General features: G+C 45.8%; 2 protein-coding genes across 7 annotated transcripts in view; one reads left to right on the forward strand and one right to left on the reverse strand.

Moving 5' to 3' along the window:
• Positions 1-3,361, reverse strand: part of TRNAU1AP (tRNA selenocysteine 1 associated protein 1) — a 28,774-nt gene extending 25,413 nt beyond the window's left edge. For 2 of the 6 annotated variants that reach the window (XM_078593536.1, XM_078593538.1), the window contains exon 1: positions 2,296-2,531. In XM_078593536.1, the coding sequence (XP_078449662.1) occupies positions 2,296-2,319 (24 nt within the window). In that variant the 5' untranslated portion in view covers positions 2,320-2,531. Of the gene's footprint in view, positions 1-2,295; positions 2,543-3,095; positions 3,202-3,270 lie in introns of those variants that run through there. The other 4 variants (XM_078593534.1, XM_078593535.1, XM_078593539.1 and 1 more) reach the window with 4 other exon arrangements.
• On the forward strand, positions 3,333-26,205 carry PAK1IP1 (PAK1 interacting protein 1). Its single transcript, XM_078593533.1, has 10 exons — positions 3,333-3,655; positions 6,630-6,795; positions 7,811-7,931; positions 11,549-11,623; positions 12,034-12,086; positions 13,045-13,190; positions 16,426-16,523; positions 17,196-17,295; positions 18,362-18,482; positions 25,107-26,205. Exons 1-10 carry the CDS (start codon positions 3,536-3,538, stop codon positions 25,367-25,369), a joined length of 1,263 nt encoding a protein of 420 aa, XP_078449659.1. The 5' UTR covers positions 3,333-3,535; the 3' UTR covers positions 25,370-26,205.
• Positions 26,206-27,567: the final 1,362 nt, after the last annotated feature.

The raw sequence follows: 27,567 nt of genomic DNA on the forward strand, positions 1-27,567 counted from the left end.
GTGACCAGGTGTCTCAAAAAAACCTCAATAAATGCATCGTCACTGAAGGTGAACCAGGGTCACCATGGTTACATAAGGGCACGGACAAAGGCATGGGTTGGTGTGACTTTGGGAAACTGAAATGAATCACGGAAAGTGACTCAACCAATTTTCCAAAACAAGAAAGTTTCTAATCTGTGCATATTGCCCTGCTATGACACGGATCAGAAACGTGGGCATTCACGACTCATGAAGAACAGTGGGCCAAGTTCACAGTGAGAAATCGATGGGGGGCACGTAGATTAGAGAACATACTGTAACACAGGTTAAAAAGACATCACTTTTACTGATCGGAAAACTTAGTGAAGAGTTTGGGCTTGACACGTTGCTAGAGTGGGAGGGTGTGGGGGGAGGTGTTACGGTGGCTGAGTGTTCGTGACAAATGGACAGTGCGAAAGCAAAGGAGAAAACAAATGCCAGCCGGCGAAGAGGTCCAGAAATGATACCGACGACAAAGATCTCTCTGCTCGCGTTCAACAACACAGAATATTGGAATCACACGACCGTCAGGGTTTTATGGACCAGTGGCTTTGGGGGGAGGCTTTGATCCAGTGGTGGAGGAAGATCGTAGCCGATTCTGACCGGCATGTTAAAACAAGCATATACATGTATGCATGGCACACGTGTTAGCACTCTTAAATGTATCTATGTACGGGGTCGTTTGTCAAATCACATGCATGTGGAACCGGGGTTGTTTGACGATACTTCACCAGGCCGGTCATCGCGGGATTTGAACACAAATATGCAACATGTACATTACACATGTGAACACGTACATAACACACACCTTTTGCACAATACACACCGCAAATACAGTACTGTATAGCACCCTGTATATGGACAAGATTAATACGTACACAATGTGAACGTTTAAATCTTATAAGACTAATTGTACGGTATATATTAATGCACAATTAACTAACACACTTTTAACACACTCGCAATCTTCACATTACACGTACATGAACCTTTATTCCCCTATTTAAGACTTTAACAGGATTTCTTCACGATTCTGGCTATCCACTGATGAAGCTGGTTGCAATCACCAGCGAAACGTTGTACTCGAATTGTAAATGTTGTGGGTTTACTCTCCAACACGCCGGTGTGGTGAAGTAGAAACGAATTGGCACGTTCTGTTTCCGTGACAAACTTTAGATCATTGGCTGTGTCGGGTGGTGGCGGGTTTAACGACACATTTATATTTACGCAATCGAACCCAAAGAAATTGTATGGATAATATTGATCGCGGAAAAATACGTGTTGGACTCCACTAACACCATAACACACAATCTAAACAAACACACAATGTAAAACTTACACACTTTCAATGTACGCAATACTCAAACATTAACACACTATAAACATACACACATGCAGTGTATACATTATATACACAATAATACACAATGTTTACCTCACACTTTATAATACACACGCAGTATATACACGACACATACATTAACACACAATGTACACCGTACACATACACACATGCAGTATATACATTATACACACAGCAATACACAATGTACACCATACACATACACACATGCAGTATATACACGACACATACATTAACACACAATGTACACCTTAAACATACACACATGCAGTGTATACATTATACACACAGTAACACACAATGTACACCATACACATACACAAATGCAGTATATATATTATAAACACAGCAATACACAATGTACACCATAAACACAACACATGCAGTGTATACATTATACACACATGCAGTGTATACATTATACACACATGCAGTGTATACATTATACACAAAGTAATGCACAATGTTTACCTCACACTTTATAAAACACACGCAGTATATACAAGCCGCATACATTAACACACAATGTACACCATTACCATATGCAGTATATACATTATACACACAATAATACACAATGTACACTATAAACATACACACATGCAGTGTATACATTACACACATGCAGTGTATACATTATACACATTATACACACAGTTATACACAATGTACACCTCACACTTTATAATACACACGCAGTATATAGACGACACATACATTAACGCACAACGCACACCATTAACATAATAGCACACGCGCAGTCTATACAAGCCGCACACATTAACGCACAACGTACACCTTGAACATTATAGCACACGCGGACAGTCCATATACATTACACAAACATTAACACACTGCACACTTCAACATATGTTAACGCGCACGAACACGTCCCCCCCCCCCCAACAACGTACGTCGCCCATCCACAAGCTCGCCATGCTCGCAGCCGACCGGGGGTCCTTGCGTTGTGTGGACCGGGGGTCGGGGAGGGGGAGGGGGAAGACGACGACCACGAACAAGGGGAGACGAGGAAGAGGAGGAGGACGAGGAGGAGGTAGGTGGACGAGAGACGCCGAGAGGCGGGAGACTGAGGAGGAGGGAGGAGGAGGAGGCACCGCCCGGAGACACGCGTCTCGGCGGGGTCCTTCCCTCAGCAGAGGCGCCGCTGTGGCGACGTCATCGGAGAGCGCGGGGCACCCCGCTGCGAGTGCCTGCTGCCACTGCACGCACGTGGGAGGGTGACCACGCGGACTTTCCAAGCTGCTTGCCACCTCACCACCCCAGTCCCTCTCTATTGATGTAGGAGTACAATGTGCTCGAGAGGGATACCTGTGTCACTCTCCACTGCTGGATGAGGGGGGAGTGACTTTGTGTGGTGGGGGAGGGGGTGTCTCCCGGTGGTATTTGTGGCCACCGGAAAACTTTAGCCCATCATCATCACAATCCTTTCCGGGGGTGGATAAATTTGCAATTTGGGAGACATTTGTGTTGAACAGCGGCTGTACTGTGTATTTAAAGACGGTGATAGTTTATTATTTAAGGCGCGTGTTCAAATAGTATTCATCGCCATGAGAATTAGAATTTTTACCTCTTGTTCAGGATGGGAAGGACACTCAACACATGCAGTACTTCGGTGTATCCTATAGTAATGTATGGACAACCAACTGCTGAATCAAGTTATAATGTTAGTAGTACCTTCTGGTTAAAACTTTACCTTATATCACATTTTCTCTGTCGAGGCAGTGTTTGCGTGGACAGCGATACAATTACTTTTGTTAAAATCCGCTTGGCAATAAAAATAAATATTAAAACACTTGAAAATACGAAACAAAAAAACCCATTGCGAGAGGCACCGGCGTGAATGTACAACGGACGCCTCAGGAACGAACCCACGTGGAGCGCAGCTGATTCAGGACCCCACGCGCTCGGGTCACGTGGTGCACAGCCACTTCCGTTTTCTACCCTCAATCCGCCATCGCCATTGGGCCACCACCCGCCACCACGTGGTTATACGCCGACGTCGCCATCTTTGTAAGGGGTTTTACCCGTGACGTCACGCAACCCTCCCCTTACGGTGAACCAATAGGAAGCTTCCCGTACAAAGATGGCCGAACTAGGGCCGAGTCCCATCCCCGACACACCCGCGGGCGCCCTATGCGAGCTGGGAAATCTGAGGAGCTCACCACCACCGCCGCCGCAGCTGCAGAGATGGAGATCGTGGCGGGGTGTTACGAGAAGGTGCTCTTCGGCTACCGAGTGAAGGTTAACGACGATGTAAGTTCATTACGTTTCATTGTTATATATTACAAATGCGTCGGGGGGGGGGGGGGCTGTGTGTGTGTGAACCACGTGTAGCGAGTTACAAAGTTTGTCTCCACGTGGATACCATCCATCATCCCGTGTTACTGTACTCAACCACGCTATGGCGCACTAACGAGTGAATGCATCTGGTCCTCTGCGTGTGCTGTGAAGTAGAGCCATTGCCCGAAACGTCGCTTTTTTATGTGTCCGATAATGGCGTGAGACGTTAACCACCTCGCCCGATATGCAGGCGGTCGTGGGTTGGATCCCGACCCAGAAGCATGGACGTTTGGAGTTGTGCGCGATTCTCTCCACGTGGTCGCGTGGATTTTTGTTTCTCTCCGGCGTCCTCCAATTCCCCCCCCACCACCACCATCACATTTAGAATCAACGGTGCGTTCGGAATATTTGGCTGCTATACATTTCCACACGATAAGCCACTTGGCTGAGCTATCATTTGTGGCCAGGTAACGTCTGAATAACAGCTACGTGTCTCAGAGGGCCTTATCTGCTAAAACAAAAACAGTTTTTTTAATAGTTTAAAGGCCACAGTGTTGAGTTGTTTTTTGGGGGGCCTCTCCACCAAGGCGATGTCACCGCCACAACGACCATCAGCAGCCAATGACTTCTCCACTGCTGGATGAAGACATCGCCACGCGTCTGCCACGCAATTCCTCGTGGTCCGCATCGCTCCGTCTCCAGCTGCGGATCGTCCTCCTGACGCGTCTTTCTTCTTCTTCTTCTCTGGCTTTGCAACAAACACGCGTCTCATTCAGACTTTGTCTTCTCGACAGACCTGCTCATCACCTGAGGACGGCTGCTTGCGTTGTGGCCGAAACGTCGTGAGAATTAATTTATTATGTTTTAATTTTATTATTTTATTATTTCCATTCTACGTGACTTTACAGAAAGAACCAAGAAGATGAATCCCTGCAGTCACGAAAGCTTTACATCTAAATCATCCCCCTTTTCTGTTTGCGAATGGCTTTTTTTCCCCTCCTCGTCGCCTTAAAGACTTATTTGTACAATGTGACAGTGCGTTGAACTTCGTTAGCACCGCACGTAGCCAGGAAATGGAAGATTTAATTTGGGCAACAATTTTGAGGCCTCATGGAAGTTTTCCTTGGGATGTTTGGCCAATCCCCATTATTGTAGCATAAGTTTATTTAACAGACATATAACCCTGTAAACGCTTCTCGTTTAAACTTGAGGTATACATATTTTATATATTAAAAAAATTGTTTCAACTTTAGCCCTACAGCTACCTGTTTCCTAACAGCCCAAAAAGTTCTTGCAAAGGATTTTGATAATCAGTGACACTTTGCCGTTTAAATGACTTGACATGCCATTTTAAAAAAAATCATCAGGTCAGAGGGGGGGGGGTCAACACTGTCATAAGAACGTGAAATTCCCACCACTCTCTCAATGTCTTTACTGGATACTACGACTGCCATCAAACTCCCATTTGAAAGTTTGCTACTCTCAAGATTAACGTTTTGCCACCTGTGTAGGTCTCTAAGAAATAGCGCGTGTGGAGCTGCTGTGTGCATTTCTGCCGTGCGTTCGACAGAAATCGCTTGGATTGTTTTTTTCTCCGGCTTCTCCGGGTTTCCCTCCACATTTGGAATCGTGCATTTCGATTTGTATTTAGATTTTTTTTTTTGCTGCTGTGGATTTCCGCATGGTGGGCCACTTTGTTCGGCTGTCATTTGTGGCCAGGTCGCTTCTGAAAACTAAGCTCATACCTCGGTGGGCTTTACTTGGTAAGATTCAAAATAGTTGAGTTTTATTTGTATGTATTTTTTTAGTGATTTGTTTACCTTTCCTATACTTTTGCACTCCTGTCGTGTTTTTGTATTGTTGTAACATTCTGACCCGTCTCTCCTGGACGTCTGTGAAAACGAGCTTTATAGCTTCTCGGATTCCTTCCGTATAAATAAATATTCTGATTTCCATGGCAGAGGCCATAATGATTACAAGGCAACCAATGGTGGCTTTCCACGACGCGATGCTGCCTGTCACCATATCTTGAAATCGCCCGATTTCTTCGCTTCTCGCAAGCAAAGCAGGCGTCGTGCCCGGTGTAGTGCTTGGGGATTGGCCACCATATAATTGCTTGACAGGCGCTAAAAGCGTATAGCTGCGAATGCTACGATGAGCCAGCAGATGGCAGTACAGCAATTGGTTTGGTACATAGTCTCGAGATTGTAGAGCTTTGAATGTGTGTTTTGTCTGGGTACTGCCGCCTCCACATATCCACAAATAGAATTGGCCACGCAACCAAATGCAGGCTTTCGGCGAGACTTTCCTACAGTAAATGATGTATTAAGCTTGTTTACCAAAGAAAACCCTGGTGGCGAGACGCTAACTCCCAAGCATGGTGTACAGGAAAATCGTGGGTTCGATCTCGACCATTGACGCCCGTATATTTGGAGTCTGCATGTTTTCCCCGTGGTCGCGTGGATTTTTCTACGCATCCGGGGTTTCCCTCCACATATCGAAACACACGTTTCGAGTATTTGGATGCTATAATTTTCCATATGATAAGCCACTTGGTTGAGCTATCATTTGTGGCGAGGTCGCTGCTGAAAGCTATAGCTCAGTGGGCCTTGCCTGGTAAAATAAAAAAATGGTTTAGTTTGAAGCCTGCTGCATGGTTGTTAAACACAGTATTTTCGTTCGTTTCTCAATCCGCTTGTCCTGATGAGGGTCGTGGCGGCAGCATGTTGAGCAAGGCGGTCCAGACCTCCCAGTCTGGAAGATGGAGGAATCGATTGAGTGAAGTAAATTTTTAAAAAGTCACATTTTTTTGTGTGTGGGGTTCCCTTTTTGGACGTTTATCTCCCTGAAGCAAATGCCTTGTTTGCCTGCTGCCTAAATCTGGCCCTGCCACCGACCGAGATTTAAAACTTGGCCCAACTGCATGGTTTGTTCCGCTGGGTTGCAGGGCAGCTGGGAGGCCGTGGCGGACTTCACGCATCAGGCGCATCTGGCGTGCGTGACCGCCGTGGCAGCCAGCGACCGCTTCGTGGCGACGGGCAGCGCCGACGAGGCCGTGCACCTGTACGACCTGCAGAGGAGGGTGGAGCACGGGGCGCTGCTGCAGCACAGCGGTGAGATGATGACGTCAATCAGAATCAGGATATTTACTTATATTGGAGGAAACCATTATACGAGAAATGAATGGGTTTTGTGGAGAGTCCTGGGAAGGTCCACAAAGGATGGGGAAGAAAATAAAGCAGCGAGAGAAGAGAACCGGGTTTGGGGTGCATGTAAGGAGCGATTCGGAATCAGAATGTTTATACTGTAGGAATACGATGAGCGACAACAATTTTTTTCACAGATGTGCATTATGGGTGGGTCAGAACAATGCAAAAAACACAATAGGAGTGCAAAGTATAGGAAAGGTAAATGAATAACTTTAGAAAAATATACAAATACAACTGAAATGTTTGTCTGACCAGAGAAAGCCCACTGAGCTATTATGTAGCTTTTTGCGGAAGTGACCAGGCCACATAAAGCCATCTCAATAAAGTGGCTCATCGTGTGGAAATTTAAAGCAGCAAAATAATCTAAATGCTGTGTTTCCACTCGGAATCTAAATTAAATTCTGGACCGTGCTGGGATCATTCTTCCAGTGGTGTAATTAAAAAGATAGCGATCCAAACTACCTCTGTGGAGCCTTTTGTTTCAGTAATCCTGATATATATAAGTGATTTGTACTTGATATCCTTTTCAAATATGTTCAGGCAATAAATGTACACAGCAAAGGGGGGATGTGCATTGATAAGTAAATGTCTGCATTACGCGGTTGAGCAACGGGGCGTGTAAATGACATGTACAGCTGGTTTAATGAAGGGGATGTAAAACATAGAGCTAAATTGAATGAACGACGGTTATATTCTAACCCAAGGAGAGAACGCATCCACAAGGTCGACCACCACAGCAATGGAGCAATGAGAACAGTTCCGTGTGCAGGAGGGAGATGATGATGGCAGCACTGGACCATCAAGGAGGGCGGCGATGGGTTTGCAAAGGCCTTCATCCAACCGTGGATAGACAGGGGCTTTTGGTGATGTGACATAGACATGAATGAATGACGGTGATGTCGCTTTGCTCGTGCCCCAGGCACCATCACGTGTCTGGAGTTCTACGGGAGCACACACATGCTGAGCGGTGCGCAGGATGGAAGCATCTGCATTTGGGACACCAAGACATGGAAGTGTCTGAAGACCATACGTGCCCACAAGTGAGTGAGTGTGTGTGTGCGATCGGTACCCCGGTCCCACGCTCCACGCAGGATCGCCCTCAATCGTGGAATTTGTTCTTGGCTGTTAATATCCTTGTTGTTTTTGGAAGATCAGGCTGACTGGGAGCCTGAGCACGCTCGCCTGAGAGTTTGGATTTACCAGTTCGAATCCAACCATACAAAGCCTTCTGATATTCATCCATAATAACAATAAATTCATAAGCAACATGAGCTTGTATGCCCGTGACACAGCTGATTAAATAACATCGCCTGTCCTATGGCAAACACTAGCAGCCAGCAAACACGATATAATCGAGTGAGAACGTGAGGTTGCTTAGTTCATTTCCTGAAGAAGCTCTCAAGATGTGGAGCGAAACGTTGGACATCCTGCTGGACAACACGGTACAATGTGAAAGCACATCGGAGAGCTATACAGCACAACCGCAAAAGTCCGCGCAGTAGCAATAAACAGTCATGTAACGATGCACTGGTTTGGCAATTAAAATTGACTATTGTTTTCTTCATTGAACGTGCATTGAAGAGTACGCGTAAAAATCAATCGTTTTAATTTCACAAATGTTGTTTGTCACTGGTTCACGTGAGCAATGCAGGGTTTTAGCGTGAGCAATGCAGGGTTTTAGACCGCGGGAACCATGTTAGGAAAATAAGAATCAGTTCTTAAAATCTTATCACAACTCCAAATTGTTGCTATTGAATCACGTGGGGCAGGATTTGTTACACACCTTAATCATAATTATATGTGCGTCGGTAACGGTTTATAAATGTGATTATTAAAATGTATTCTGTTATGAGGTGTAGTGGTTATAGTATTTTAGTGCATATCTTTCAATTGTTTTGTTGGCACTTCATTTGATGGCTCCATCATACTTTTGTGTTGACTGCCGTGTGTTTTATATACATTTGGTTTTGTTACTAACACGAAGGCACTACGTGTCCCACGTCATCCTTGCAAAAGAGGACATGTGTCAATGGGATGACACCACGTCCTGGAGGCCATTGATTGACCAATGATTTCATCATCAAACAGACGTGCGCCACCTGTTAAATGGCGCGGTCATTAAACATTCAGGAATAGTGCTCGTGCCATTAGGCCATGGCGTATGGGCAGATGTGGATAATTCTGAACGTTCAAACCCATGATCTCAGCAGTCCTTTTTTCATCGCTCTGACTCAGCCATGCCATCATCTCCGTGAGTCATTCAGCCGTTTTTTGTCAATTGGAGCACTTATGACCACCAGCCACACCTTTCCATTTTGGCGTAAATGGCATTAAGACCGTATGGATATGGTTCACAGTTTGACTTGTATAGTCTGTGAAACTACTGGACAGCTGTGAAAAAGAGCTTTATAGCTGATTGGATTCCTCCAATAGAAATACATATTCTGATTCTGATAAAATAAAACACCGAGGGTGGCTACATAAATTCCCGCTTTGTGTCCCTGATGACCCTGGTTCACCAGTTTGCAATCTAGGCCCTCAGTTGTGGATCCATCTTTGTGATAATGTGCCCTAGCTGCTTTGTCATTAGCTGCGCATCGGGCCTTCGCAGGGACGTAAAACCACCTGTTGATTAAAACTATTTTCATTTCACGAGGTAAGGCCCACTGAGCGATATAGCAGCCAAATACTCAAGACACACGTTTCTAAATGTGGAGGGAAAAACCGGAGGACCCGGAGAAAAATGCACGTGACCACCGTGTGAACATGCAAACTCCAAATATACAGGCGTCAGTTGGGATCGCACACATGACCTCCGGTGTACCAGGCAAGATAGTTAACATCTCGCCACCATGGCACCCTATTATGAGAAGTGCCGACCCTTGCATTTTGTCACAGGATCTCTTCGCAGCTTCCCCGCATCTTCGTGTACCTTCCATCTGTGTATCTCCCAGGTCGCCCTTGAAAAAGAGACACGTTTCATTGAGCTCTATACTCATAGAAAAAAACCCGTGATCAATATTAATATTGTAAGTGGTGTTGCGACAAAAAGCGCAGCAATGAGTTCTATTTATTGCTTTCACAGTGTGGAATAGAGTGGCAAGAAAAATCATTGCAGCGGTAATCAGGAAGAAGGGGAGCTTGCGTGTTGGGTGGGACTCATGTGCAGCATGGACTAAGGGGAAAACCTAGAACCGGATGGTGGGACCCAAAGAAACTGGCATTCAGGATCAGGTTTGACTGCGCTACAGCTGAGGTATCTGGCAGGGAGCAATGACAAGGTGTCGTGGCATCGGCAGCATTGGTCCATGATGCTTTGTCAAATTTGATCTTGGGTGGTACATTCCTCGAATCCAGTGGCCATTGGTAGTTAATCGCACATAATTGTGATATTTTCAAATTAGCAGGAGATGGTGGTAGTGCAGCAAATGGGTTCGTCAGACCGATTTGTGAGAGCTCACTGATTGTTATTACCTTGCTTGCGGAGGTTTTCTCGGGGCACTCCAGTTTCCTCCAACAGGAAACTAAAAAGGCTCCTTCAAAGAAATACCGCATAGTCTTCCATCTAAATAAACTTTGCTGAAAGAGTCTTGAAAAATCTCTGCGGTTTTACTGGAAAAAATAGTTTTAAAAAGTAAAGTACATTGTTATTGGTAACCATAATTGATGTAAGTTTACAAAAGACTCGCATCAACCATGAACCCGTGCAGAGCCCCTTTAAACTAAGACCCCTCCCACCTCCCCCGCAGCACTATTGATTGCTCATAAAAATACATTAGTGAGTGTTTGCTTTCACATAATACCGTTCCGTCTGGGTGAGCATAGGCTTCCGGTGCTAAATCTTGGAGCCAAATCCTCACCAGTCTCTGCGCATAGCCACTCGAATCGGGGCAGTGATGCTTTCGAATTGGTGTAGCAGCTTTCACCGTTTGTTACAGAGGTTCCAGCCCGTCAGCCTGTCAGCCACCCTTGTTAATACTCCAGGCGTATTAACCGTGGTACGTTTCATGACAACCTCGCCGCGATGGGTCCTTCGTCACGGCGACAGATGGGATGTGAGAGTTAACGAGGGAAGATTCCAAAGCGAGGGGGCTGATGTCATCATCCTGAGATATTTCACCCCACCTACACCCCACACAAACCCCCCCCCCCCCCCCGTAGCCAAGGAGCCGAGGGTTGAAAACACTTGGCGGGACAGGGTTGACAGACCAGAGAAGTTAAATGGTTTTGTTTCCCATCTCTGAAAGAAAAGGCAGAAGGGAACTAAAGATGATTAAGCATAAGTGTGCACCACCTGCTTGAAAGCGGACGTTAAAATCCGCTGACATTATTCTAAAAGGAGTGGGCCCTGTGTGCCGGCGACGTGGGGATGGAAGGGGATATTTGGGCCGTTCTCAATTGTTTATTTTTTATCTGTTGATCGACTTAATCCACCAAACGTGTCAGCTGTATATACGATGTATGTATGTTGAACTTCTTGTGCACCATACTAGCCAAGCTTGCTAATCGGAGGTGTGGGGGAAGGACAACAAACAACACAAAGAGTAGTTCTAAGGAAATACATTTTCATTCTAGACTCACTGGAGCATAGCTCCGGCGGCTTCCTAATAATACAGCTTCATGTGCTCTCATCATGTATGTTGTTTGCGTGTCGCAGGGGACATGTTTCGGCAATGTCTGTTCATCCGTCAGGGAAACTGGCACTCTCCGTGGGCACGGACAAGACTCTCAGGTTTGCGGCACATACAGCCATTGGTTTAAATCCACATTCTTACGGCAAGACTGTGCGAGTACAAAATGAGAGGTGTAGCCTTACCAGACGGTGTTCATTTCACTGGTCTCACAGAGCAGATGAAGACTGATTAGGTTGATGAAACCATTCATGAGGCTGGTTTGACTCTGCTTGAAATTTAAACCAGTGGTCGTGCAATCATTAGCTCAGTGCTGTATTAACTGAGTTATCTCAGGAGCGAGCTGCAATTAGTCAAATTGCAATCAACCTTTGTTTAAATTAAAACTACAATGGGGGTTTGTTTATATACTTTAAATGTGCGTATTGCTCTTGCGGCAAATTGTGAAACGTGCCAATTTTCATTTGAAATTCACGTTTTATTGAATTTATTCCGTTTTTTTTTTTTGCAGGACGTGGAACCTGGTTGAAGGAAGGTCAGCCTTCATCAAGAACATCAAGCGGAGTAAGGCATAATAAGAGGCTTTACCAAATACAATAATACACCCTCATCAGCTGGCAGTGCTTAAACTTTGCTTGACTCAAGAAACCAGACATTTTTACTTGAGCACTGATGGTTGTGGTCAGAGATATCGACTCGCAATTGGCAGGTCGCAAATCCAATTTTAGGACTTTCCCATAAAAACGTCGCTCATATTTATCTCCTATCTGCAGCTCCGTCTCTCGGCCTCTCTTTGATCCCCTCCCGATTTTGTATCTACGTCTCGGCGAGCCATATATATATCACGTTAGCGAGGGTTCAGCGGGGCCCGAGGCCTCTAGTTGAAGAACCCTTCATTGACACCATTGGAACCTCATTTGCCAGTAAAAAATATGATAATTGTTTTTACCCTTCTATCTGGCAACAAAACTGACACCTTTTTTACAAGGAGTCATGTTTGCATAGACCACAATACCTGCAGTCATAATGCAAACAAAAAACATAACTCTGATAATGTATGCACTGTCCTTGAAGTTGATTGGTCCACACACATGGGTTGATTGGTCCACACACATGGGTTGGATGCCAAAAGGCGTCATCTTGTCCAACTCGTGAGACTAGGCTCTAAGGAAAGCTGTCTCGGGTGTGGACCAATCAACTTCAAGGACAGTGCATACATTATCAGAGTTATGTTTTTTGTTTGGATTATGACTGCAGGTATTGTGGTCTATGCAAACATGACTCCTTGTAAAAAAGGTGTCAGTTTTGTTGCCAGATAGAAGGGTAAAAAAACAATTATCAACCCCTCATTAGGCAAATTTTACCAAAATCGCACTCAGCCAGGTTAGGGAATAATGACGAGTCTCAAATTGAAGCACGTCGTACGTACATATGTATGTTTGTTGAACTTCTTCCGCAGCGTACGCAGCCAACCGTGCTAATCGGGGGTGCATGTGTTTTGTGGTGGCGGCGGTGCACGCAGATGCGGAGCTGGTGCTGTGGTCCCCCAGCGGAGACGTGTACGCCCTGTGCTCGGGCCCGCACCTCGACGTGTACCGGCTGGAGACTGCGACCGTCACGGGCAGCATCGTGATGCCTGCGCGCATCGCCTCCATCCGCTTCGTCACCGTAAGCCGTCCGCCGCCACCACTGCCGGGCGCTTTCCAGCTGTGGCTGAAAGCGCGAACGATGCATTCTTACCCTGTCTGTCTCCGTAACACGAGGTCACGGTAACTCTCGTAAAAATACGATCTATGAATGAGCGAATCTGCGGCGTGAAGTCTTTTCCTAGAGACAACCGGGCAATGACCGAACTCGGGAGACGTATTATCAACTCTAAAAATATTTACGTTTACGCGCCTTCCCTCGCGTTGACGTTACGACCAGATGATGCCAATGTGACACAATCTGGTCGTGCCACTTCAAGTTATTGTCATGATCTCGAGATTAATTGAGGAATTGATCCACTCAATAATATTGTTGGCTGACACGTTGCGGGAGAGTGTAGCCCCACGTAGACCACCTACCTGGTTGAAGTGCCCGGGGTTACATCCCGAGGAAAGTGAAATTGCCATTCATGAACTCCTCCACCTCGATATCCGCTCTCCCATTAGTCCGACGTGTGTTATGCAACGCCATTCTCCAGGTGCTCTTTTGTGAACGTGATGTGTTTTATGCGATAGCGGGCAAACGAATTATGTAATGGCCTTAGCACTCAACAGTGACTGCGAAAATAGATTTTCTTTTAGCATCTTGGCGTCATTAAGTGCAGCATTCTGCGCAGGTTGCTCTTGCAAAGAAATTCATATGGCATATTGTTGCCGTGTGCGTTAGTATGTTGAGTTGTTTCACGCCTGCCAAATTTAATGCCCTGCTCGAGATAAATTTATCGGCGAGCAAGACGTTGGCTAGACACATTGTGGCACAAGCTGGCGACTGCTGACTGCCTGTCTACCTGCAATTTATGTAGCTTAAATGCATAAACCCCCACGGATTAGAGTGTATACACGTGTTAAATACAGTTTTAAGAACAATCAAGTAAGTGGGATGAGGCAGGATGCGCCTCTAGAAGGGATGATGCCCGGTCGTCTAGACCGGCGCTTCTCAATGTTTTTAATTCCACGACACTTGCGTTCAAGCTTGCTCTGTCTCCGCGGGACACCGTCTGCCCAAGCGAGCGACCGAGGGAGTTGAGAGGGCCGGGGGTGGGGGCTGACTGCTGTCTGTCGTATGGATCGGCTGCTGAACGGCAGGGAAGAGTTTGCGTCTGTGCCTCCTTTCGAACAGTGATGTTCGTTTTTTTTCTGTAATTCCGAAAATACCTCGGCACACCTGGACTTGGCCGAGCTGGCACACCGGTTGTGAAGAAACTTGTCCACACTAACGAACGAGTGGCAGCCAAATGAGGGATCGTGCCTGAAAGTGCACGTCCACCATGGAGATAGAGCGACGATAAGTGTTCGCGTGCAGGCACTTGGTGGATTGTCGCACGGCGGGACCGTGACAGATGGCGACAGCTTGGGGGGGGGAGGCCTTCATCCAGCAGTGGATTGATTGTGACAGACGATTTTGATGAAACGCACCAATACTCTTCGGTGAAAGGCTGGCGGTGCCTCGTCATCTTTTCCAGGTTGACCCAAAGCATCAGCCCCCGGGGTGGGTATGTTACAATACTAGCCTGCGTGTGGCTCCTGTTAGTTGAGGGAAAGCCCATTTGGTTAGGGGCCATCCATTTAGTAGGTACGCAGAAATCTGTCAACTTGACTCCTCCCCCCTCCCTGTACGCACCCATACTTTTTACACCCTCCCCCCAAAATGTTATAGAACGGCCCATATTTAATACACGCAGAAATATTAACGTGTTTATGCAAACAGATAGTCCACCGCCGGCTGCATTAAAGACTTGAGTTGCGTACCTTGGCCACTTATTTTGCTGAGCTGCTTGTCTGACAGCTGAAGAAACTGAACTGTGGCTCATTTGAAGGCCAATGTAGACAAATTATTATCGAGGCTTCACCCCCCCCCCCCCCCCCCCGTTTCCTATGCGTACGTACATTGCCAGTAGACCCCCAATACGCAAACGTACGCATTTGGGTTAACCCCCCCTCCATGCGTATGTGCTAAAAAGTCATGTTTGTGTGGCAGGTGTGTGGAGTAGATCTCTGGACACGCTCAGCTGCTGTTATTGTTCTCGAATTGCAAAGTGGCTAATTTCCGTTTATTAACATTATTACTCAGTATTGTACACAAGGACTTTTAAAGAGTGTGATTACCAACTTAAACCCATTCGATGTTGGCGTCCCTTTGTTTATTCACGTGGCAGCCCAAGTGATGTACCGTCATCAGTAAGCAGAACCACGTGTTTGAACTGAGCCATTATCAGTGTGTGGGATTGCCAATATTATTCATACATATTGTTAATCATCTGTAACTGAACAAATTGTATGTCACTTCCGAACTTTTCATTTCAACTTGAAAGCTTTAAGATAGCGCGCTCGGTATGAAGGTATGTTGAGGGGTATGTGGGTGTCGGTGGCATTGTCCATACTGACCTCTTGAGGTTGACATGGTGCATGAGAGTGCTCGGTAATAAACGCACGTGCTCCTATGATTGTGTATTTCTGTCAAGGGCTCTTTAACATGCCTTTGACACTTGATGGCCGAACGGACATAAGATCGTCAAATTGTCGAGGATCAATCCAACCCCAGGTCTTCTCGTCGAGACTCTTTGATGGCTTGCGAAAGCAGGCTGATCACGCCAAGGTCTGGAGATGGGACAGATCCCCCAAACCTGCCGATCTAGGGAGTTGGTCTCCTGAATCTTTTGTGTGGGAAGCACAGAGTCGAGAAGACGTAACCAATCGGCACGCCTCGGGTACACCGGTCTTCCCTGTTCCATGGCAGAAAAGAAAAAGGATGATCTTATTCACGTGCTTTTTGCACGGGACGGCAATCATTATCGATGCTAAAACTAAACTTTTTATTTTACCAGGTAAGGCCCACTGAGCTACGTAGCTCTTTTTGAGAAGCGACCTGGTCCCAAATGATAGCTCAACGAAGTGGCTTATCATGTGGAAATTTTTAGCAGCCAAATACTCTAAATACATGTTCATAAATGTGAAGGGAAACACCGGAGGACCTGGAGAAAATTCACCTGAGCACAGGGAGAACATGCAAACTCCAAATATACAGGCATCAGGGTTGGGATCAAACCCACGACCTCCTGCATACTAGACGAGGTAGTTAACATTTTTCCACAGTGGCGCTCTCCCGGAGCGAGGGGATTGGTTTGCAGCACCGAAACGTGTGGCTTGCATGCGTGTGCGCCGTGTGAACCGGATGCTAATGCCGCGTGGGCCTGCAGGAGGACCTGATAGCGACGGCGGGCGGCGACGAGTTTGTCCGACTGCACAGCGTGGAGGCCCTGAAGGAGGTGTGCACGTTCAAGGCGCACGAGAGCAGGTGAGCGGAGTGGGCACGCTCGCGCGGGCTCGGACGCCGATCTACGTCTACAAGCGCACCTCGTGGAGAAGTGTAGGGTACCGCGTGTCGGCCGCGTCACTCTTCAGTCCACCACGAGCTCAGGGCCACCAGTGGGCGTTCTGTTCTTGCGTAAGATGTTCAACAGATGCGTGCCAGTGTCAAGGTCTGTTAGCCACGAGAGGTTCTTCATGTTTAGTTTTGCTATTCCTCTTCACTTGAAGGAGCACAGACTACGCGTTGGTTTACTATATTGTCCGTGGTTTGGTTTGCATGGCCACAGTTGGGGCTGCGGAGTAACTGTGCCTGCAAAAAAACAAATGAACACCTTTGCGCGCGCCATTTCAAATTACGAGCTGCTCCTCACCCATCGATGGTCAGTGTGACTCGCTGCCCACATGACCGCAAACATGTTAGCAAGTTAACCGATTATTTTTAAAATCAACGAAGAGCTTGTGACACGTTGTACATCTTCACCTGCATTTGACACATGTGAAACGACACGTTTTTATAACCTAGATTCCGTGTGTTTTGCACGTACTGCATTTTTTGTTGTAACTGGGCCACTCCGCTTCCCCCATTATTACCCTGCGGAGTTCACGGTACCGCGCGTATCAGTGACGCAGCGTGCGTTTTATCAACGTCGTCTTTCAGGGTGAAGGCGCTGTACACGGAGAAACACAACGGCCAGCACGTGTTGGCGTCTGCGTCCAGCGATGGCAGCGTGAAGCTGTGGCGAGTGCTGCCCGAGTCGGTGAGTGTCCGTCACCGCTGCCCTCCTCCCGCTCCACATGCACTGCGTTCAGGTCACCTTTGCAAGAGAGGAAATGCTGTTTCATGGATGTCAATGGGTTTCATTCATGCCCTGGTCATGCAGAGATGTTAACTACCTCGCCAGGTATGCAGGAGGTCGTGGGTTCGATCCAAATCCTGACGCCTGTGTATTTAGAGTTTGCATGTTCTCGCCGTGGTCGTGTGGACTTTTCTCCAGGTCCTCCGGTTTTTCCTTCCACATTAAGAAACAGTGTTTGGCTGTTTGAAATTTCCACCAGATAAGCCACTTTGTTGAGCTATTATTTGTGACCAGGCTGCTTCTGAAAAAGAGATGTATTGCTCAGTGGGCCTTAACTGGTAAATAAAAATAGTTTATATTTTAAATACATACAGTTAAACCGTGTCCTCTTACAACAAGTGGGAGCTCGTTGACGTTTGTTGTTATTTAAAGATATACTTGGAAGACAACGGTTACAGATGTGCAGATGTTAAGCCTCAATATAACACGGTTAGATGATGGATGTTAAGCTACGATGCCAGCTCTCACTGTAAGCTACTTTTGCAAGCCGTGTTACGGATTCATTATTGCTCCTCGTCGTCTTTGGGAAGCGTCAACGGAATCGGTGCCTCTGTATTGAGTAATTTTCGAGCTCTCCATCAACGCATCCTCAAATCATAAACATCTGATTTACAAGCAAATGTATATTTTTAGCTATGTTGTGATGAGTACCACATCTCCACCGGAGGCTGTCATTCCAGCAGGAGAATGATAGAGGGCTGCAATTAGTTTTTTTAATTATCAGAGTACTAGGTAAGCACCGCTGAAATCTTGAGTTCGAATCTAGGTTTGCAGCTACCCGCGTTTAAATTGGCCTTAAAGTTCCAGTGAGTTGAAGTCCCATTGTGTTGAATGATCCTAAACTCGATTCAGTTCGAGTTCTGAGAGTGCCAAATGTATGTACAGTATGTTGAACTTCTTCCACGCCGTACATAGCCAACCGTGCTTATCGGAGGTATGTGTGCGCATGCGTGGTTGATGCCCACAGCCTGAGCAGCCCCCCGAGATGCTGCTAGAAGTGAACACGACGGCTCGTCTCACCTGCCTCGCCGTCTGGAAACCGCAGGAAGTGGCGTCGCAGCCCCAGGCCAAGCGCAAGCAGGGACCACGTAAGTGCTGCCGTGCACCAAGCGGCCCTTGTCTATTGAGGCGCGAGCTGGCTCCGCCATCTGCTGCGCATCGGTAATTTGCAATAATAATCTATGAACTGCTTTCGCACCGTACTAAGCCAAACGTGCTAATCGGTGATGCCTATAATGGTAATGCAATTTGTCACGCGCACAATATTTCACGGACCTAAACTACCTTGACTGTTGAGTTGCGGGAGCCGTGCTCGGTATCGCTCGAAAGCCAGGCGAAATAAGGTTGAAAGAGGTGGTGAGCCTCGCGAGTTAGTCTCTTAAAAGTCGGTGTATATTGAACGCTGCTGCAGCGAATGTACATCGGGTACGACGATGGCCAACGTTGCAGACTTGGGGGCCTGCCACGGAGAAATTACGCCTGGCTGTTACAGTTCTGGTCCTTCGTGTGGATAGAAGAGGTTGTGAGTCGTGCTGCTGGATAGTTCTATAGTTGAGCCACAGTGCAGACCAGGATGCAACTTCTTGCAAACCCAGTCCAGCTATTGGCTTTCCAACTGTTAAATAAATAAAACGCTCCCTTCCAAGGACAACCGCGTGTTGGAAAGCATTACACAATCGATGCGTGTGCACGATCTTTCTGCTCTGTGGGCCGCGTGTTGCGTCTTTCAGCAGGTTTTCTCAATGGGTTTGTAGCCGCTGGCGTGGGAAAGCAGCGCTCCATTGTTTGCCACTGTTGGCCATCTCCACTTAGTTGTGCAATATTCCTTCAGGACCTGTACGCATTCTCTGCAATATTGACGTTTTCTTTTAATCTACGTTTTGTCGTTGCTGCTGTGCTCATGCACCACGGAGCTCACTTGTAAAATAGCTGTGAAACTGGTCTAAATGGGATCATCTGATAAACAACTAAACTCAAATGGACCAACAACTTCATATGCTGCGGTGGCGAGGGTCGCCACAGTGGCGAGATGTTAACTACCTCGCCTATACAGGCGGTTGTGGGTTCGATCTCGACCTTTGACGCCTGCTGTATATTTGGTGTTTGCATGAATTTCTGGCCGTGGTAGCGCGGGTCCTCTGGTTTTTCCCTCCAGATTTAGAAATGTGCGTTTAGGAGTATTTGACTGCGATAAATTTTTCCGCGATAAGCTACTTCGTTGGGCTATCATTCGTGCTATGTAGCTCAGTGGGCCTTACCTGGTAAAGTAAAAGGTTTTAAAAATAGTTTATAGTATTAAACATAATCTATGTCTCGAGTATCCTGGCTGGCTCCTGGCTGGGCTCCTCTCCGCCCCAGCAATAGCTCTGTTGTTGTTAGCGGCTGTGGCCGTTGCCACCAAATATAGCTGGGGTAACTTGCTAAATGGGATTCTCCGTGTAACAAACATTGAATTTAATTAGCGCAAGAAGTTTGGAAGATGTGAGAGCGGCACCACAGATGTGGGAGGAACGACTACAGAAGACAGACGCAGTTCATTTTAAATTACTGTTAACTTTTCAATTTGTGCTCCTGTTAATGTCATTCTTTCATCAGAATATTCTTCCTTTATAAAGGTTTTTTGGGTTAGTAAATATAAATGTGTCATTAGCCCGCCACCACCCGACCACAGCCTATTCATGAGGTTTGTCACGTGAACAAAAATTTGCCAACTACTACTCCAGCACACCCGGTGTGTGTTGTAGAGTAAATCCCACAACATGAACAATTTCAGTACAACGCTTCGCTGGTGTCAATACATATTGTCTTGGCATTTTATTATTAAATAAAAAGCAGATAACTTTTAGTGCTCCGAGTACAGAAGGGCGGTTAAACGGTTCTCTACGATGTAGTAACTTAAGAAAATTTCTTAAATATATTATTTATGCCGTACAAATGCACCGGGAGATGCGCGCACCTCATTTGTAAGGCTGTCCAACCCCTACACAAGAAGCATTAATTTAAACCATTGATTTTAGCTGGGTCAGCAGGGGCAAGGACAGGGGCTAATGCCCCCCTGCTCTCAGCCACGCATTAACCCCTCCTGCTCAACTGTGCCGTCTCATGGGTCTGCAGTAGGGCTGAACGATTTGGGGAAAATATCTAAATGAGATTTTTCTGACAGATATTGCGATTGCGATTTGATTTCGGATTAAATTTGTTAAAGTCAAGCTTCAGTTCAATATTCCCTGTGTAATAGATTTAAAACATGTGATGGAGCATTACCACGTGAAACCATCAACATATGAACTGCTCTATATATTCTAATGCAAGGATGAGAACTTAAAATATATTAATTGCTTCCAACATGTATTTATTAAAAAAATGTTATTAAAATAGATCAATCAAACATAGAACAATTTTTAAGTTAAATAAAGTTTTAATAATACAAATTTCAACAATTCCAATAAGACCTTAATAGGACTTTTCAAATCGCAAAAAATCGCAGCCTTTGCGATTTGATAATCGCATTGTTTCAAATTGCCCGAGTCTGTAGTGCACAGGGGTGGGTGGGGGGGGCACGGCTGCGGGCGTGTTTATCGTGCTTCCTCTGTGGAGTCGATTACTGATTATTGGTTGTATTGCTCGACTAATAGGATAATACGGAAAGAGCTGAGGGGTGGGGGTGAAGCTCTCGCACCTTTTTCCACGTGTGCCCGCTGGACGTGAGATGATGTCATCCGCGTCGCTACTTGAGTCACACTGTGCTTGGCTCCGTTGGGGGGTTATCTGTCTTCACGATGTGGGCCGTCAATAATTGACCACAGAAACATTACTCGATTGTCACAAAAAATGTTTTCCCAGGTAAGGCCCATAGCTCTCTTTCAGAAGCGACCTGGCCACAAATGATAGCTCAACGAAGTGGCTTATCATGTGGAAATTTACAGCAGCGAAATACTCTTAAACGCACGTTGATTATACACACGGAGAGAAAAACTGACGATTAGTCGGTTTAATAGACCAATTGTCCCAGCTCCTCCAGTGCCTTGTGCCTCGCCCACCCTTACGGTGCCCAGAGAGAGAGGGGGCATAACGGTCCCGGGGCTCAATCGGCGGTGCTGTGCCTCTCCGGCGTGACTCGATTCGTGTGAATGCGTGCGGCCTTGTTGTAGGCCGTCAAGGAAGCTTTCGCTACGCAGGCCGCAGCTGCGTTGCCTCACACCCGTGCCGGACGGGTTGTTTACGTAGCCAGCCAATGCGGTGAAGTCACTTCCGAGTGTAAAGGATTGATTCACGATTGCGATTTTTCACCAAGTGACAGATGGTTGGATTTTCACTGCACATCTGCTCGTCATACTATATTAAGCATATCATTGACATGATTCATAATTGGTTTATTTTGGTTTCGATCGTGTAGGTGAAACGTCATTTGTAATTTCCAGCAAAAGATCTAATAAAAATGTCTAAGCTTTGCTTGGGGTTTTCAACATTCCAGTTATGGTGATAAACCAAATCATCTTCTTGGTTCTTTCGGTAAAGTCACGTAGAAGGGAAGTAATAAAATAATAAAAATAAAACATAATAAAACAATTCTCACGACGTTTCGGCCACAACGCAAGCAGCCGTCCTCAGGCGAAGAATGAGAACATTATCAAGCTAGGAGCTTATGTAGGTGTAGCGAGGAGGAGCGCCTTAACAAAAGAATGTGCATATGAAGAGGAATTTAGCATACCAATGGGCAATGAGTAGGAGGTGGGCGGAGGGGTTTCAAAGTCCCATTATGCCCATGCATTATGCAGGATAAACAGCACCACGGGGGGGCGCAAGGAACAACGTTAATAAAGGAAAGGAATGTTAATGATATGTAGCTGCATTTACCCAACAACCACGTAGAAAACCAAAGTAAAAACTACATAAAAAACTAAAATATAAACTGATACTTACTATACTCTACAATAAGCTGAGTTGCTAACAACAAATAATAACTTACAATTCTACGTCGTAAGAAGTATATAATATACTTCCATCTAAACTTTATTCTCTTAGCATATACAGTACTATATACTGCCATAGATAAACCCAACATTAAATTATATACTGTATTGCTGTAAACCACCCTATACTTTATACATTTTAATATAACACTATGTATTATTCAACTCACCCTAATGTGTATCGAAATGGTTTATTACGTCCTTCCAATGATTGCTAAGCCTGAATCCATCTTCTCGGTTAAAATTGTCTCTGTGTTTGTATATGTGGATCGCCTCATGAACGAATCTCTCATGATAGCCAGATGGCTTGCAGAGAACCTCCGTCTTGGAGAAGTCAATGTCATGTGAGCCCACTGAGTTGTAACAGTGGTCTGCCACGGCTGAGGTGTTTGTCCTACCGTGTTTTAGATCAGCTTTATGTTCACGAATGCGGTCTGAGACGTGTCGTTTGGTTTCCCCAATGTAGCTGCTACCACAGAGGCAACTTAGTTTGTAGACGCCAGGGTACTGTATGTCTGGAATCACATCTTTTACAGACGGTACCAGATCACGGATTTTATGTACTGTGTTGAATCGGACCTGGATCTTGTGTTTAATCAGGATTTTGGAGATCTTTTTTGTGACCCCAGCAATGTAGGGTAAGGTGATGGTCTTGAAAGGCTCCTCAACAGGATCTTTCTTGATGGTTGGAGTGATGGCTTTGCGGATTGTGTAGTCGGAGTAACCATTAGCCTTAAGAGCTTGGCGTACGTGTTTGAGTTCACTGGAAATGTGTTCATGGTCGGAGATGCATTGGGCTCTATGATATAGAGTCTTGATGAGGGAATTCTTCTGGGATGGATGGTGGTGGGAATCCGGTTTTAGATAAGCATCCGTGTGGGTGGCTTTCCTGTAGACAGAGTGGCTCATTGAACCATCAGGTCTCCTTTTGATTAGGACATCCAAAAAGGGTAGCTTGCCATCATTTTCGACTTCCATGGTGAATCTGATGGCTGGGTGTATGGAATTGATGTGGTCGAGAAATTGGTCTAGAGCAGGCCGGCCATGTGGCCAGATGACAAAAGTGTCGTCTACGTACCTCTTCCATAAGGTCGGGCGTAGAGTGGCAGTCTGGATGGCGTCCGTCTCAAATTTCTCCATGAAGATGTTGGCTACAACCGGAGATAGGGGGGAGCCCATTGGGGTGCCCTCAATTTGCTTGTAGAAGGTTCCATTCCAGGTGAAGTATGTATTGGTTAAGCAGTGTCTCACCAGGGGGGGTACCCCAGCATTTAGTCCTTGATGAACCAAGTCTTCAATGATTGCGATGGTGTCAGGCACAGGCACCTTGGTGAACAAGGAAACCACATCAAAACTGACAAGCAGGTCGTCTGGGGACAGGGCAATCCCCTTGATTATCGATACCAGGTCAGTAGAGTTTAGTACTGCAGAGGTGGTTTTTCCAGTGAAAGGCCGTAGGATTTCGGACAAAAAACGAGCCAGTTTGTAAGTGGGGGAGTTGATAGTAGAGACAATGGGACGAAGAGGTGTATCTTCTTTATGTATCTTTGGCAAGCCGTACAATCTTGGTGGCCTAGCTGCAGAAGGTTTCAACGAGAACTGTTTGTTCTGATCAATTAATGCGGTTGAAGCAGAAATGATGTTGTTGGTTTTGGAGACGAGGCTGTTGGTGGGGTCTCTTTTTATTTTTGTATAGCTGCCATCGTTGAGTAGTTCTTGAATTTTGTTGTTGTATTCTATTTTGTCCATGATGACAGTGGCATTGCCTTTGTCGGCTGAGAGGATGACAATGTCATCCCTCTTTTTTAATTGAGCTAATTCAAAACGCTCATCTTTGCTGATGTTGCTAGCTGGCATCTTAGCGTTTTTGAGGGTTACAGAGATTTCAGATCTTGCTACGTCTGCAGCGATGTGACTCAAGCCCTTGAGAGCTACATCTACTCGAGCAATTATATCATTAACTTGTATGTGTCTAGGTGTGACTGCAAAGTTTAGTCCTTTAGCTAAAACGGATTTCAAACCTTCAGAAATAGGACTGTTACTGCGATTAATTACGACTTTGTTAACATCTAGCTTTTCAATGTGTGGGTCCGGTTTCTTGTTTGAGAGGCGGTTGAATTTGGAAATCAAGTTGTCCTTACATTTAGTCGACATAGCGGCAGCTGAAGAGGCAGTCATTTTTTCCACGTGTTCCCAATCCGATGCGGACATTGTTGCACTCAAAGATAAGTGTGATTTGTAGAGTGTCTTGTCTAACTGATCTAGTTCGGTGCGCGTAAGTCTGATTTTCTCTGAGATAAGAGCTAAGCTAGTTCTAGACAGAATTCGTTTCGCATTGGAAGAAGTTACAGCAGCAGATGTTAGTGTAAATGCGTTTGGTATTACCTTAGAGTCGCGGCATCAAACCAAATCAATTACCATATTTTCCCATAACTTGACAACTTGTTCTGATTGGCTGTCGTGTTGTGGAGGGTTATAGTTTTAAAAAATGACAAACCTTCACGATCTAAACTATTTATGAATCCTAATATGGACCGTGAAAACCTACTTATACATTTATATAATTGGCATGCTCATTGTTATCATTGTACTGCCTGACAGGTGCTATAGGTTACAAGCATGTTCCAACACACATGTGTAGCTCTCATTGGGAGAGGGCTCCCCCACCCACGTGCTCCCTGTAGTTTTGCCAATGCGACGACGCTTGCCGATTTTAACTTTTCCCCGTCCTCGTTGCAGGGGCGAAGGTGGCCGGCGACAAGGCCAAGAAGAAGCGCGAGGGCATGGCGGTGGGCAAAGAGCGAGGAGCCTCCACCGAAGCCTCCGAGAAAACTCCCGCACCTGCCGCGCAAGCCAGGGACGCAAGGCTCGCACGCAAGCGGTCGCGCCCCGTGAAGCCATCGCGCCCCGAGAAGGCATCGCCCCCCGAGAAGCCATCGCCCGGCAAAGCCACCGGCAAGAAAGCGAACAGGAAAAGAAAGAAGCGGCAAAGCCTGGAGTAGAGATGGCGGGACGGGAAGTGGTGTGATATATTTTATTTTCACTGTCGTGAGTGTCACCCTTGGCAAGTATAATCGTGCTGGCGGATGCGTTCGCACCGTGAGCTTTGCGCGCGTGACAAACCCCTGGCGCGTTACCATTGCGGGGGGCCCACTGGTCTCGAGTGCTCGCTTTATAGACACGCTGCGCCAATTGATTAACTTTTTTATCCCAATTAAAATGAAACCGGATAAATTGTTCATGTTTAATGCAATGTTCTCGGCGTTTAAACATAATAATCATAATCGGTTGCATGCAATTGTTCTTAAAACCCAGTGTTTTTGCTCATTAACTTAAAAACTACAAAGTATAAATACTATAATACCATGCCGGTCTGTTGGTGCGTGTTGTTTTGTATTATCCTCATAACACCGTAAGTTCTAGAAATTGTACAAATGTTCGATGTAGCTGTGCAACCCACTGCGGGATGAGGCCATCCCCACGTAGTGCGGGTCAGGGGGTCATTTGACCATACTTCACGTGGTCAGTGTGGGTCGGTGAAGCCAAGGGACTGTTGTTACGGCACAACAATCAATGTTGCCGTGCTGCCCTCTGTGGACAACATAACCCTGCAGCAGCAGCCTGCAACATTACACACAATCGTGCCCATCAGGCAAAATGCCTGCTAAACATCCCAAGTCTGATGAAATCGGGCACATTTCGAGTGATTTATATGATGGACAACTGAAATTGCTTGTAACATTGCCTTCCATTTTCACGCTCTCAAAATGATGATGTGGGAAAGAAAATAAATGGGCATCTATTTTAGTTTAACAAAGCAATCTTCAAAATCTCTTCAGCAGTACGTGTCCTGTGCATGATTTATTTTTAGGAGATAATTGTTTTAAACACTGGTCCTTCCACTGATTATGCCGCGTTGCCATATACATAGCAGCAACGTGTATTGCAGTTGCAGTGATCGTGCTGTGGTTGATGTAACAAACCTCCTTAAAAAAAGTTTTTTTTTTTTAAACAACGGTTTTAATAACAACTCCGTTTAACTCGCGGTCGAGAAGAACGTCAATGGCGGCGCCTGCGTTTTTGTGCGACTCGATTCCACAGTTTAGGGACAGCGGCGGTTTTGACCTGCACAAAAATATGTAATTAATAAGCCGTCCATACAAAAATTGTAATTGCTTTAAGGGATACAGGCATGCATTGTCTCTAGATCTGAGTGTGTGCAAAATTATGAATTGATTGGACAGCAGGTAGTAGACTAACTTTTGATTTCAAGATTTGACCACGACAAACACAAGTGAAGCTAAGTTAAAACCGTTGAAAAAATAATATGGTTTAGATTGTAATTGCTCCAAAGAGAACAAACCAGACACCACGACATTTTGGCTGCAGGGACGATGGAATGGTACGGTGATCACCACAACGGCCAAAAAAATTCAAATAATGCAACAGTTAAATGCTTTCAGCCACGTGATAATTTCCACAGCAATTACTCAAGCTCCCCTGCTGTTCAGTGGACTTGAGTATGTACAGTATTATGTTGAACTTCTTTCGCACCGTACATAGCCAACCATGCTAATTTGAGGTGCGGGGAAGGACAACAAATTAAGCACACAAAAAATTCAGTTCTAAAGAAATTAGTTGGCAATCTAGATGTAAAAGTGCATAACTCCAGTGGCTTCCTAACATCGGAAGGAAGAGCGTTCCAGACGGCCGCAGAAGTGCGTCGGAAAACGCGCGATGCCGTCACCATCTTTGCTCGATGACTCCTCAAAAGCCGCTGCGAAGATGACCGGAGTTGGGGTGATGGTTTATGCTCCTTAACGAGATCAACTAAGTATTGTGGTTCATTTGTGGCAAACACTGCGTGTATAATGATACATGTATTTACAACAGTAGGTGTGTTAGTCATGAGAGATTGACCATGCTTCACAATGCTGGTCAATGCTGGTTGGTGAAGGGAATCCCAAGTCCTCAACTCTCTTCACAAATGGTCTCGCATTACCACATGCATCAGATCTCATGAAGCAGTGGATTGATGATGGCCATTGAACATAGACCATTGTAAAGTGGCTTAGTAGGCGAAGGATCACCGACACGAGATTAAACTGTGTTCTCATGTATGGCGAAATAAATCACTGATAACTGCACGTAAATAAAATTCACAATGAAACATTGCTTTGGTTTCTAAAATCCATCAAGT

This window comes from Lampetra planeri, chromosome 4 (assembly GCF_965212315.1).
Source record: "Lampetra planeri chromosome 4, kcLamPlan1.2.h2, whole genome shotgun sequence".
Taxonomy (NCBI): domain Eukaryota; kingdom Metazoa; phylum Chordata; class Hyperoartia; order Petromyzontiformes; family Petromyzontidae; genus Lampetra; species Lampetra planeri.